General features: G+C 41.4%; 1 protein-coding gene across 4 annotated transcripts in view; it reads left to right on the plus strand.

Moving 5' to 3' along the window:
* BBS9 (Bardet-Biedl syndrome 9) overlaps positions 1–14,346 on the plus strand; it is a 572,212-nt gene that overhangs the window by 254,350 nt on the left and 303,516 nt on the right. For 3 of the 4 annotated variants that reach the window (XM_077491619.1, XM_077491621.1, XM_077491620.1), the window contains exons 14-16: positions 2,352–2,454; positions 5,785–5,889; positions 12,364–12,378. In XM_077491619.1, the coding sequence (XP_077347745.1) occupies positions 2,352–2,454; positions 5,785–5,889; positions 12,364–12,378 (223 nt within the window). The remainder of the gene's footprint in view (positions 1–2,351; positions 2,455–5,784; positions 5,890–12,363; positions 12,379–14,346) is intronic. The other variant, XM_077491622.1, reaches the window with a different exon arrangement.

Here is a 14,346-nt window from a genome sequence, read left to right on the forward strand (position 1 = left end):
GACATCACCGGATGATGTCCCCGCCCATTATGGTGTCACAGTCCCAGAGGATGCTGGGATTGTGACATCATAATAGGCGGGGACATCATCCGGTGATGTCCCTATATAAGTCGCTGCGCGTCGCGCCGGAGCCATTGTGAGTGGAGGGAGCGACGAGTCAAGATCTGAAAAGAAGAAGAGAACAGAAGAACAGAAGACGGTGACGACAGCGGCAACAGAAGACCAGGCCACCGCCTGTAAAAGAGCTATAAGAAGGCGCGGTGGCCCGGCAGAAGAACCGAAGAGGGGGACAAGACCCCCGAAGTCTGAAGAAGAGGCCGCGGCGAGGAAGAAAGCCTGGCTCCTCCGCTAGCAAAAGAGCTAGAAGAAGATAGCGGAGGAGTCCGACGAGAAGACCCCCCCCAAGACGGAAGACCCCCGGAGCTGTGCAATAAACAATTTTTACCCTGTGTTGTTTTTTTTTTGTACTTTTTTCACAGGTGAATGGGTAGGGGTACATTGTACCCCATACTCATTCACATAGGGTGGGGGGCCGGTATCCGGGGGCCCCCTTATTAAAGGGGGCTCCCGGATTCCGATAAGCCCCTCGCCCGCAGACCCCGACAACCAATGGCCAGGGTTGTCGGGAGGAGGCCCTTGTCCTCATCAACATGGGGACAAGGTGCTTTGGGATGGGCCACGCGGCCCCCCCTTCCCCAAGGCACCCCCCATGTTGAGGGCACGCAGCCTGGTACGGCTCAGGAGGGGGGGCGCTTGCTCGCCCCCCCTTTCCTGGCCGGCCGGGTAGCGTGCTCGGACAAGGGTCTGATGTGGACCTGGGGGGAACCCCCAAGCCGATTTTTTTCGGCGTTGGGGTTCCCCTTTAAGTCCATACCATGTGGCGGGGCCAGCGACGTCTCCTTCGCGGGCCCCGCCTACCTGGAGACCCGCTCGAAATGAGCGGACTTTTCTCCGGGTGGGAAAAGTCCATTAATTTCAAAAGTACGGGGGACTGGCATACACACGGCCGGATTGTCCGCTGAAATGCAAGTCTGGCGGGAAGATTGGAGTGCAAAACTACTTTCTAAGTCCGCCGTACTTTCGGGTCAAAAAAGTATGCCGGAGGCTACACACTGGGGGATTGTCCGGCGGACTTGAGTTTGCCGAACTTTTCCACCCGATTGTTTGATCGTGTGTACGCGGCATTTCTCTTGCTCAAGCTGTATAAGGGACTAAGACCGATTCACACTGGTACGATATTAAAGTCATGCAACTGTTGATCCAACTTTGCCCTGCAATGAGTTTTGCTTTTAAGAAAATTTTTAAAGAAATCCCCCAAATACATACCAGACGATTATCCGAGCATACAGCCTGCATGCCAGCAAAGGGGAGGGATGAGCGTGCCCTCCCCCCTTCCCCCGAACCATACCAGGCTACATGCCCTCAACTTGGGGGGTGCTGTGGGGGGGGGGGCTTAGCACCTTTTCCCCATGTTGATGGGGACAAGGGCCTCTTCCCCACAACTCTGGGGTGTGGTTGTGGGGGTGTGTGAGCAGGGGGCTTATTGGATATTGTTTAGTGTCTCTTTTAAAAATGTGTTCTATATTTTAAACATCTACTGCAACACAGTTCAGTGAAGACAGTCAAACTGTATCACTCCAACAACGAAAAAATAACCAATCATTTCTTTATTGTTTAAGTGTAAATGAAAACTTTAGAGAAAGGATTATAATATTTATTGGGTTTTAATTGCGGTCTGGGTGCCAACTGGAGAGATTTACCCTAACTTTTTTGTCCTTGTCCTATTTCTTGGACAGGAAATGAAGACACTTTCCAACATGTGTGCAGACAAATGCCCGTGTATTCAAACACACAAATAAAATTAAGCCAAATTGTCTTCAGTAATCATATGAAAATAAATATGGGCTTCAAGAAATACCTTTTAAGTAGCCCCCCAACTGTAGGCTTATGGACTTTTTCATAAACAGTGGAGAAAATGTTTATCTCTTCTAGTGTCTAAATAGATTTAATCTAGAAAATTAAGTCTAAGAAGGTAATGTTAACAAATTCTTCATTTTTTTGAGAACTTTATTTCTCAAGTTTTTTTAATATGTTCCATAGTTTTTCTGAAGTACAGATATAAAAAAAAAAAAAAAAAAAAAAGATTTAATAAAGATAGATAAAAAACTTTGAAACCCTTTACAATAAAACTTTTCTTGGAAAAAAAAAAAAAAAAAAAAAAAAAAACTTTGAAAATGTTTTATGTTTTTATTTCTAGTTAATCGATAATTGCATTGTTTTAACATTTCTGAATATGTTTTCTAAACAAGTAACTAAAATGTAGTACTTTTGGGTTCTTGATCCCTGAATAGTTTTGCATACGAACAAAACGGCAGGTGCAGAAGACAGTACTCTCCATTACAGTCCCAGCATTTCTAGCAACTACTCAGGACCAGTTCATATTCAATTCTATTGGTGAGTAAACAAACTTGTTTCATATTCCATTTCAAGGTGTAGCTTATAATGCGGTATTCACTTTTTCTAAATGATTACACGATTCATAAAGCACTACAACTGGGCCATTACCTCCCCCTTCCCCTTTCTCTTACTTGCTCCTTCCCTTGGCCTACTTTGCTTTGTCTGCTTTGACCTGCTTGTTCATAGCAGAGAAAGCAGGTCAAATGCAGCCTCTGCAGCATTTTGTGTTCAGAAGCATACAGTATGTTAAATTGCATTTGATTGTGAATAGTGGCATTTGTAGACAAAGCTCATTTACATGTGCTGCAGGTTCCTACTGTCAGTGCTGAATTTCCAGTTTTCACAGCAAAGAGTTAACAGTGGATGGTGCAGTCTTCAGTCAGACTGATAGCTTGGTGGAGGGAAGAGTAAAGCCCCGTACACACGAGAGGACTTATGTCCGACAGACTTCCGAAGGAGTTCTGCCGGAGTTCTGTCGGAGTTCTGACAGAGTTCTGACGGACTTTTCGGCTGAGCGGACTTGGCCACACACAATCACACTAAACTCCGACGGATTCGAACGTGATGACGTACGACTGGATTCGAATAAGGAAGTTCATAGCCAGTAGCCAATAGCTGCCCTAGCGTCGGTTTTAGTCCGTCGGAATAGCATACACACGAGCGAATTTTTCGAAGGGACCGGGTCAGGCGGAGTTCCTTCGGAAAAATTTGAAGCATGTTCCATATTCTAAAGTCCTTCAGACTTTGGCGAGTCAAAAGTCCGTTGCAGCCCACACACGATCGAATAGTCTGACGGAATCAGTCCGTCGGACTTTGGATGTTGAAAAGTCCGCTCGTGTGTACGGGGCTTTAGGGAGTGTTTTGCCATCCAGTGTGGTGGGGCTGTGTGTCTCTAATGATGCACATAATGTAGGGAGATACAGCTCTAAAGCTGACCATAGATGGATAATTTGTTTTCTGATCAGCTAACTGATCAAACAAATTTAAAAAAATTATCGGATTTCCCCATCCCCACAATTGAGTTTAATGAAGGAATCCTCCCCACTGTGCTATTGAATTCTGACAGTGGGACCCCTCTGCTGTCAGACTCCAGGCATACCCCACTTTTAAGTACACAATGGGGTTTATTTACTAAAGCTGGAATGTGCAAAATCAGGCTCACTACTGTATAGAAACCAATGAGCTTCTAACCCCAGCTTGTTCAATTAAGCTTTGGTAATAAAACCTGGAAGCTCATTGGTTTCTATGCAGAAGTGAGCCTGATTTTGCACTTTCAAGCTTTAGTAAATAAACTCCATTGTGTACTTAAAAGTGGGGTATGCCTGTACACTGATCAGCCAGTTGGCTGCGTGTTCTTATCGCTCAAAACTTTCCAACAGTCCTGTTTGAGAGGAGTCGAGAATGGGAACGGCCATAGATGGATCAAAATTCGGCCAGTCCATTCTGAACCAATCAAATTTTGATCCAACAATAGCCAGCTTAACCTCTGAATACAAAGGTGCCACTGCAGCAGGAAGGAGCTACCCTGGAACAGGAAACCTGGAGCATAAGCTTAAAAAGAAACAGGCAAGAATTAGAAGAAATATAAATAAGCTGCATACTTAGTGAATGATTAAATCAGAAATGCTGAAAGTGTTTAGAAAATGAAGGGTTCATTATCTCTTTACAGGGCAGATAGACAGACTGCTACACTATGTCCAAGCAGTGGGGGGGATTTTGATTGACATTACAACAGGTTTAAATACATAACAGCCTAGCTGACAGGACCTTCCCTCCCTATGTTACATGCACTTGTTGCTGCGATACAGTGTCATTCTGAATGGCAATCTAACACGCTGTGCAATGGAAGTTCATTGTGCTGGCAAAAAATATGGCACACACTATTATTTGGCAGTGCAATGCACATTCATTGCATGATCCACTAGGGTGTTATTCTCAATGAACCAGCCCACTACAGCGCACACGTAACATGTATTGCTGCAACACCATAGTGTGAACAGGTATTGAATGTCATTGTTTAGATGACAAAAGGTCAGTGGCGGCCCATCCATAAGGGGCACACAGATGCTGCCCCCCCTATCCATGCTTCTGGCCCCTAATCTACATGCAGGGTGCCGGACGCATGGATTACAAGGGGGAGGGGGTTTAGGCACATGATTAGAGCCAGAGGCTCCAACAGGCATGCACTGCACTCCGAGCCCTCCCAGTTGTGTGACACTAGCGAATTAAAATTCGCTGTGGTCAAACTAATTCTCCTCCCAGCCAATCAGGAAGCGGGTCTGAGACCCGTTTCCTGATTGGCCTAAAGGAGAAGCTATGCTGGCTGCCAGGAGGAGGACGGAGGAGACACAAGGAGAGGAGACACAGGGGAAGCTAGCAGGCCACCCTTTGATCGCCTGGAGGCAAGCCCTGGGTAAATGTTGCGGTGACCCAAGGGGAGGGGGGGTGGCTTGACTGTGCACTGCCCCCCCCCCCAAAAAAAATACTACCGGCCACCACTGCAGAAGGTGAGGTGAGGCCCAGGACAGAAGGGCTGGCTGTACCCCCCTATTGGTGGCCCCGGGGACATGCTTTACAGTTAACCCTTTCCCAGCCAGATGAAGTTGGCTCTGTGCAAGTTGAGTGTACCACTAATGATGCAGCAGCTCTAATTGACACCTCTTGTAGTGAAGAGAGCCTGCCTATGACAGTCATTAGGTCTTGTGGGAGGCTTGATGTCATTAGACAGAAAGTCTGCCTACTGCAATGTTCTTGCGTGAAAATTTTGATAAAGATTGTGGGGAGGAGTGGAAAATAAAAGAGAAACACCGTTTTCCATGAAGCACCAGAGACAGAAAGAGATGATATAGAAACCAATGAGGCACACTAGTGCAATGTCACTTTTTGTGATTTCTTTGGCTGTTTTGTGTAATACTATTCTTGTGTGTTGTCTGTCGGTCTTATGGATGCCATTGTTCTGTAGTCATACTTGAGTAATGTCACTCATTTGTAATATCTCTCATTTGTGCTATCATGTTTTGTGCTGTCTTAATCCCCATACACACTATTAGATTTTCTGCTGATTTTTCTCCTTCAGATTTACCAAGACCATATAATATGAGGTCAAACCTTAGGAGTTTCAATTTGTATGCAATCAGGCAGTCCCTTACACTTCATGGCTTTGGTAAATCTGAAGACAAAAATCAGCAGAAAATCTGATAGTGTGTATGGGGCTTAACTACTCTTGTGATTTTATGCTTGTGTGATTTTGCAGTTATATTTAGTTTGCCAACCTTTTGTGGGCATAGTTGCACATATTTCTCTTCCAATAATCTTTTTTTACTACAGACCAAGGCATACCTAAAACAGCAAGCATTTCAGTCTTCCTGAAGGGTAAATGTCTACCAGCAGACCTTGAAGGAAGTGCTGTGGCATCATACAGTACACCAACAGGCAAGTACCTAAAGCTGAACCAACATATTTATTGTTTAACATTTATATAAATTAAGAATAAAAAGGCAGCAAACAAAAGTAAGAAGCCTAGAGATTAAGTGGAAAACACATTGATTTTAGAACTCTTTTTTAGCCGACCAGTCATGCAAAAACAAAACCATCAATTCCAATGTAATTTTTCTTAGACTTGATGTAGACCACCATTTGAAAGGTTGTTTGAGTCCCAACTGCATCTGTCTTCACTTTATTGTTTTGTAAAGTGCAGTGCAACAGTTCCCCAAAAGATATAATTCTGTTGAGATGCTTTGCATTATGCTTAGAAAAAAAAATGCACATGCCTGTGCACACAGTGGGACTGCTGGTTGTAGGGTTTAGTGTTCTGTATAAGCAGTAGTAGTAGTAGTGACCTTCTCCAGGTATGATTACAGCTCAAAAGAGGGGCTCTTAAGCTACCATCTACAACTTCCTTTAGCCAAAATTTACAACACAGAAACACTTTCAAATGCACAGTGTGTTTTTTACTTTGACCCCACCCATCTCCCTCATACACTTACTTTGCAGACACTCCGCAGCATTGTTGTGGCTCTGGTTATACCGCTATATTTCTGGAGCTCTTTGCTCAGGGAAGGAAGGTCAGTCGCTGTGGACATTTACAACTTTATTATGTGACTGGGCATGCTAATTTATGAGTCTGAATATGTCTGAAGAGTGGTGTATTTATCTAAAGAGTTACTATTAGACTAACATTTTATTCTAAAAAAACAAAACGTTAACATATTGGGGTGGATTTAAAGGAAGATAAATCACAAATAACTCGCAATTTGCAACAGAATTTACCCTTAGCTTAGTTAATGAATTGAAACTCTGTTGACTTTAATCATCTACTCATGTTCAAGCAAAAATACAGTTTATTTACCCTGCATGTGATTGGGTATTCTTTACAAATTGATTTTTTAACCACGTTTACTAAGAGAAAATCCCTTTGGAAAGTGCAAATTCCCCTGCATAGTGAACATCTTATTTGCCTTTTTTTTTTTAATCCACTCTATTATCTCAGGTTGGCAGCAGGCAAAGTTATCTTACATTTTTCTGAGATGGGAGAGTTTTGTTGATTAGTCCTTATCTGCACATACTGTCCACCAGAATTCCCATCCGCACACCTCTGGTGGTCATGCCCTCTGTGCTTATCCTTTACACACATTGCCCCTTATATTACTCTGGTGTACATATTGTCAGCTGTCAAATTTACTGCACTCCCCTCCTGCACATACTTCCTGCTGCCATAGCCTCTGCTCTCCTCTTCGGTACATACTGCCTGCCATCATATCCTTCATTCTTCTCTCATGTACATACTACCTGCCATAATGTACTGCATACTCCTCTCCTGTACATAGCTCTACATACTGTCTGCCATCAAATCCTCCATATTCCCCTTGTGTACATACTGCCTGCCATTGTATTCTTTATACTCCTCTCCTGTACATTCCCCCTGTCATCATATTCCCTATACTCCTCTCGTGTACATACTGCCTGCCATCATATCCTCCGAGCTATAGTTTTTGTTTTGTTTTTTCTTTTTAGATGTATACATGAAAGAGGTCAGCTTGATGTAAAAGACCATTTTTAATTTTTAAATCCTTTTTTTTTTTGTACATTTCATAATTTTACTGTATATATAAACAACAACAAAAAAAAGTTTATAACGGATTAACCTAATTTACATGAACCCTATGGGAAAGTTTGCCTTGGTTCACAACCAATTCGGTTCGTGAGTCGTTTTAAGGCATTACGTTTGTGAACTCCTTTTGTGTACATACTGCCTGTAATCAAATTCCCTATGCTCCTCTCCTGTACATACTGCCTCCCATCATACCATCCATACTCCTCTCTTGTACATACCTGAACATACTGAAAATTCATCTTACTTCTCTTCTGCACATACTGCCTTCCATCATATCCTCTGCATTTCTTTTCTGCACACAATTTCCTTTGTCATACCTTTTGCACTCCTTTCCAGCAAATACTACCTGCTGTCATACCCTTGGCAAACTCAGTGTGCCATGTGTAGCAAAAACACCTGATATTTTTATCCATCCAGGGTAGGAAGGGCGTGGCACAATCTAACTGACCTAGTTGAGCCAATCCTGGCTCTAGAATTCTTTATCCCTTGAAAATCTTTATAATGTATTATTAATATAATTATTATAATATTATTATTATTATTTTATAGACACATCTTAGGAGTTTTAGTATCCAGTTCTGAGTATAGACTGAAATTTGTGCAAATGATCAGGTGCATGAAACCGCTTTCTGATTTTATGGTCCCAGATACATCTTCTTCTTTGCCTGCCAAAATAAGCATAAGAAGCTTTGTGTGGAGATTCTTGGCTTTGTTTTTTTCACCACCTTCCAACAAAACTAACAATCCCTCCCCTTCTCCAAGAGAAATAGAGTTATTGCTTTCAGCATCATTCTATGAAGAATTATGAGTACAGTTTCAAATTGAACACAGCAGTTTATCAGGCTGATGAGACCTGTGGTGGGTGAATGCACAACAAGCATCTTGTTTTGGCATCCCGTTTTCTTTTTTGGTTATGCGAAATGTCTTACAAATGCTTCCCCTGAGTCTACAAGTTAAATCGCCTTTAATAAATATTATAAATGATAAATGCAATAAGCAGCTGTATTTGTATTTTCAGCATTCTTTCGAGTTTAAGCACTGCGTGGGATGATTTAAAAAGACTTCAATGTTCATTTAGATCTGTAACTTTTAAGCCAGTTGTTAAAGCGTTAACCGAGGAAGTATGAAGACTACTGTTGCTAACTTCTGCTTATGAAAATACCAGTTGTCTGGCTGTGATGCTGAATCAGTGGTCCCATAGCCAGAAGGAAATAGATTGGGAGATCTCATTTCACTTTGCTGATCTTCATGCAGTCAATGACAGCCAGGCAAACTTTTTTGGCTTGTGGTTGGCAGCAGAAGCCTCTGTATTTCTCTAAGAGCATGCCTTTGTTGAAATGCCAGCTTTAACATATACATGGATAATGATTAGACACTGGTGCCAGTCATTACCAGGTATTTTTGATCTGATACCTGAAATGCAACCCCTGAGTCCCTGAAGCCCTGGATGTCTGCAGTACATAGCTTCCTGGATTTAGAGCTATCAGCGCTTAAGGAGAACATCAAATGCATCCCTCAGTACTATGCTTGTGCTTTTGGCAGGTTGTTATACCTTGCATTGCTTTGTGGGGTGCTCTGGAGACTTTGCTTTGATATTCTACTGGGACTCTGGGGTCCATTGCCCTCATTTTCTACTACAAGCTGCCAAATTATGGGCAGCCTGAAGGTTTTTAAATAACTGGTACAAGCTAGCACCTGGCAGTGTCTAATGTCAGCGTGAGCTGTGGGGTTAATTGTAGCAGTTCCGTGTTGGAAATGATGTACTTTAACATTGAGTTTTTTTTTATGCCAAGATATTTAAAGAAATCAGGTATGCTTGCTATTGAGTAGGGATAGAGAATGGGGTTTAATATGGTCTCCCAGTAAATGTGTAGCTGAATCTGAAAACACAATTTGTTAACTATAGTTTTAGCAGGAATTCGTTCATTGAGCCACCCAGCAATTTCCTTACCTATATGAAACTTAGGTTAAAGAGCTTTGTGCTTTGGATTTTCCACCTGCTCCAGATCCTCTTTGCAATAGCAGTAGTAAGTAGATAGACCTGCTAACTAATGCATAGATATTGCCACTGGAGCTCCCAGTGAGTAGAAGAAATTGGTAGGTGAATCTACAAGAAATTTAAGTATCTTATTTTGGAGCGACCCCTTGGTTTAATAAAATAAAGCTGTCTCCTGACCAATTGAAATTGAATACACTGACGCTGTGTAATAATTTTTACATCTTTCATCCAGTTTTCATGTTCTGCTTTTATGATCACAACTGTTTGACATTAACTAGTTTCTTGAATAGGGTTTTCAATATCTGTTGACTTCAGCCATACAATGTGCTTTTACTACAAGCTTGTATTAGAAACTTGAGTGCCAAATTGCAAAATCATTGTATACTGGCAATGTAATATGTTTGTACTTCTGGAAGACTTATAAAATGAAATGTGTTATTACTTTTTTATGAACACAAGGTGTTCTTGGCCTTTTTCATCCAGAAGCCGATGTACGGTAGTGTTTAGTTGTGCAGCCAGTTTTATTCCACACAGCGATCCTTTTTTCAAATTTTGCCTTAAAAGTCTAGTTTTAGTTTGTGACACCCATTCTATGACCTGTGAATAATGTGCGGAGCTTGATTTTTGTCAGCAAAATTAAGTTTAAGTTTACATTTACTTATTTGTCTAAGCACTCCTTGCTAAGACACTGTAACCAAATATAAGAGATATATTTGCTGTAAACGTTTATTTTTAGACTTTCACTGGTTGTGTTTATGGGCATTTCTAAATACAGGCATACCCCACTTTTAAAGAGGTGTCCTCCTAAAGAAAAAAAAAAAAAGTCAGCCGCTACAAATACTGCAGCTGCTAACTTTTAATAATCTGACACTTACCTGTCCCAGGGTCCAGCGATGTGGGGGAACGAGGCCCCGCTCATGCCCCCCTCCTCTCGGCGGCGCCACCATTGGAACTGTGGGCACCTGGCTGTGGCTTCACAGCCGAGCACCTACTGCGCATGCGCGAGTGGCGCCGCTCGCTGTGATTGGCCGCGCAGTCACCTGGAGCCCTTCCTGCGCTGAGGGGAAGTGACATCAGGTGCCCAGTCACTGAAGGAGGCAGACTACGAAGGACCCCCTAGCAACAGGCATTTAGAGGTGAGTTAATTTTTTTTTCCAAATGTTTTTTTTTATTTATTTTTTTAGTAATTGTAAGCATTTCTTTTTTTGGTGTGTGGAACACCACTTTAAGTACACAATTGGGCTAATTTACTAAAGCTGGAAAGTGCAAAATCAGGCTCACTACTGCATAGAAACCAATTCTTCTAACCCCAGCTTTTTCAATTAAGATTTGGTAATAAAACCTGGAAGCTCATTGGTCTCTATGCAGAAGTGAGCCTGATTTTGCACTTTCCAGCTTTAGTAAATAAACCCCATTGTAAGCCGCAAGGTCTATACGGTATTAACCAGGAGTCTCCAAACTTTTTAAACAAAGGGCCAGTTTACTGTCCTTCAGACTTTAGGAGGGCTGGATTGTGACTAGTAGAAAATGCCTCAGGCTTGGTTGACAGTGCGAGTAAAAAAATGACACAGCGTCTGTGGTCAGTAGGAAGAATAGTGCCCCATCATTGTTCTCAGTAGAAGGAATAGTATGCCATTGTTGGTATCAGTGGGAGGAACAGTGCCCCATTGTTGGTGTCAGTGGGAGGAACAGTGCCCCATTGTTGGTGTCAGTGGGAGGAATAGTGACCCATCATTGGTGTCAGTGAGATAATTAGTGCCCCGTCATTGTTGTCAGTGGGAGAAATAGGGACCCTTCATTAGTGTAAGTAGGAGGAATAGTGACCTGTAACTGGTGTCAGTGGAAGAATATGCTCTATCTGTGATGTCAGTGGAAGGAATAGGGCCTCAGTCTTGGTGTAGGAATGGTGCTTCATCATTGGTGTCAGGGGGAAATGATGCGAGAGGAACAGTGCCCCAAAGGCTGCATAAGGGCAAGCAAAGGGTCACAGTTTGGAAACCACTGCTATAAACTGTAACAATACACTTTTGTTTTGGACTGATTGTCTTTATGGCCCCCCTCACATGTGAGATGGAGATTAAAAAAGTTATACTTTATAATTATGGAGATTAAAAAAAGAAATCCAATCACTCAAACTCTAATTTTGTATATACACACACACACACACACACACACACACACACACACACACACACACACACACACACACATATATATATAGATATATATATAGATATTAAATAATTCCACATTTTTACATTTAGTTCCTTCAAAATCACATTTGAAATGTGATGTGAGGTCAAAGTTCAAACCAGTGCCAAAGGGTTGTTCAGCAGATACATATCAAAGTTACTCTTGAAAATGTAATAATATAATAATATGGAAATGTGCTTCCAGTACTGTTACATGATCATATGGGTACGTAACAGAAGTGTATGCTTCTAATAACACTATGTAACCATTTAACAGGCTCGCGTCCACATGTCAATAAATATGCTATGGGATCATGATTTGGTGCAGTAGTCTGTGGCTAGAGGGCCACAAATTTTGGAAATACACTACAGATTATTTTGTAAGAGCAAGGCGAAAATTGTTCATAACCTATTTACCTCATTGTGCTGTTGCTTATTAAATTTCCATTAAGTTGCTGATCTTTATTGGATTAACAATCTTCCAACAGAATATGCAATTTTCCAGCAAAAGTGCCCAAAAGTTTACACAGCTGTACTTTTATGAAACATTTCTTACTATTTCTTGATTTATTTTCCCCTTTATTTGCTGCCTGTGACTTTAGAACTGAACCCTGAAGGTAAGAGGAATGAGTGTTGGACATTAGTTGTGTGAGTTACCAAACATCGTTGTTAAATAGTAGGAACCTAGTAGTAAGAACAAAGACAAAAAAAAAGCATTTGTTTGTTAGATGTTATGGGCATCAAGTCTATGGAAATTTATATGACATGGATTCTAGCCACAAAAATGAAATGATCACTGTGTGAGTATAATTATAAAGATTCTTTGACAAACTATTATTACAAGTACTTATACAGCACAGACCATTTACACATCACTTCAAATATTGTACATTCACATTGGTCCTTGCCCTCAAGTAACATAAAATCGAAGGTCCCTTTCACCCATGCATATACATACTAGGGCCAATTTAGACAGGAGACAACTAACTTACCAGCATGTTTTTTGAGTTACAGCATATTATCTGATCATCTCAATTCATATTTTCTAATTTTGAAATACTTACAGTATGTTGCAAATATACTGCTTTATGTTATATTGAATTTTGGGCTAGAGGAGGCAGCTTATTTTAACGGGATATCTGTATACTGTAGCTATTGCCCTGCATAGACTATATATAGCACTCTAGAAATGTGTTGAGTATGGTATTAATCATTATTGTTTATATAAATCCATTTATTTTTTAGGAGTATTTGTTCAGTTCTGAAGGATTCTGCTTTTCATAAAGTATTTAAAACTGGCTGAATTAGGTGCTGTACATTGCAGTTCACCTCATCATCATCTTTTTCATATATGGGTTGGTGAACCCTTTCCTCTCTGTTGGAAATAACCTTTTTTTTTTCGTCTTTCCATCCCTGTCACTGACAGTTTGAGTTGCTGGCATGCAGGCAAATATTGGTTTTGGTTTTTATTAAAAACATCCTGTTTATTCTAAAATCTATAAAAGATCCCTCCTAAAAAATCCTATGAAAATGTGAGGATAGCTTCCTTGTACATTTATAATTCTAAGAGAGCACAGTCTTAAGTATATGTATATGGTAAATCAGCCCACAGCCATAGTAAAAAAGTCTGTCGTACAGCAGAGCTAGACTTCTGCACTTTGTGTAAATAGCTGTTATCTCTGTGGCAATCCAACACACTCTCTGTGAGTCTGTGCTGGAGCCCTCTACTCAGCAGGGAGCAGGAGATAAACTTTTTGCGATGGCTGTAGGCTGCTTTACCATCTACTGTATATCAATGAATCCCAACATGCAACCCATTAGAGCTCCGTGTATAGCCTGCTGTGCTGTGGTCTATCTGTGAGTAAGCAGCACCTCAGTTGCTTCGCCACACTGTATTGGCACACTCCTGACCTGTAGATGGAGTTCTCCTAGTACCCCTGGCTCTGCCACTCCTCCAGAGACTTATAGACTTTATATATATATATATATATATATATATATATATATATATATATATATATATATATATATCTACACACAGTAGCTCACAAAAAGTGAGTACACCCCTCACATTTTTGTAAATATTTTATTATATCTTTTCATGTCATGTGACAACACTGCAGAAATGACACTTTGCTACAATGTAAGGTAGTGAGTGTACAGCTAACTATAACAGTGTAAATTCGCTGTCCTCTCAAAATAACTCAACACACAGCCATTAATGTCTAAACCGCTGGTAACAAAAGTGAGTACACCCCTAAGTGAAAATGTCCAGATTTGGCCCAAAGTGTCAATATTTTGTGGGACAACCATTGTTTTCCAGCACTGCCTTAACCCTCTTGGACATGGAGTTCACCAGAGCTTTTCAGGTTTCCAATGGAGTCCTCTTCCACTCCTCCATGATGACATCACGGAGCTGGAGCTGGACCTTGCGCTCCTCCACCTACCGTTTGAGGATGCCCCACAGATGCTTTAATAGGGTTTAGATCTGGAGGCATGCTTGGCCAGTCCATTACCTTTACCCTCAGCTTCTTTAGTAAGGCAGTGGTCGTCTTTGAGGTGTGTTTGGGGTCGTTATTGTGTTG

Source organism: Lithobates pipiens, unplaced genomic scaffold (assembly GCF_037356315.1).
Source record: "Lithobates pipiens isolate NorthernLeopardFrog02 unplaced genomic scaffold, aLitPip1_a1.2 Scaffold_19, whole genome shotgun sequence".
Taxonomy (NCBI): domain Eukaryota; kingdom Metazoa; phylum Chordata; class Amphibia; order Anura; family Ranidae; genus Lithobates; species Lithobates pipiens.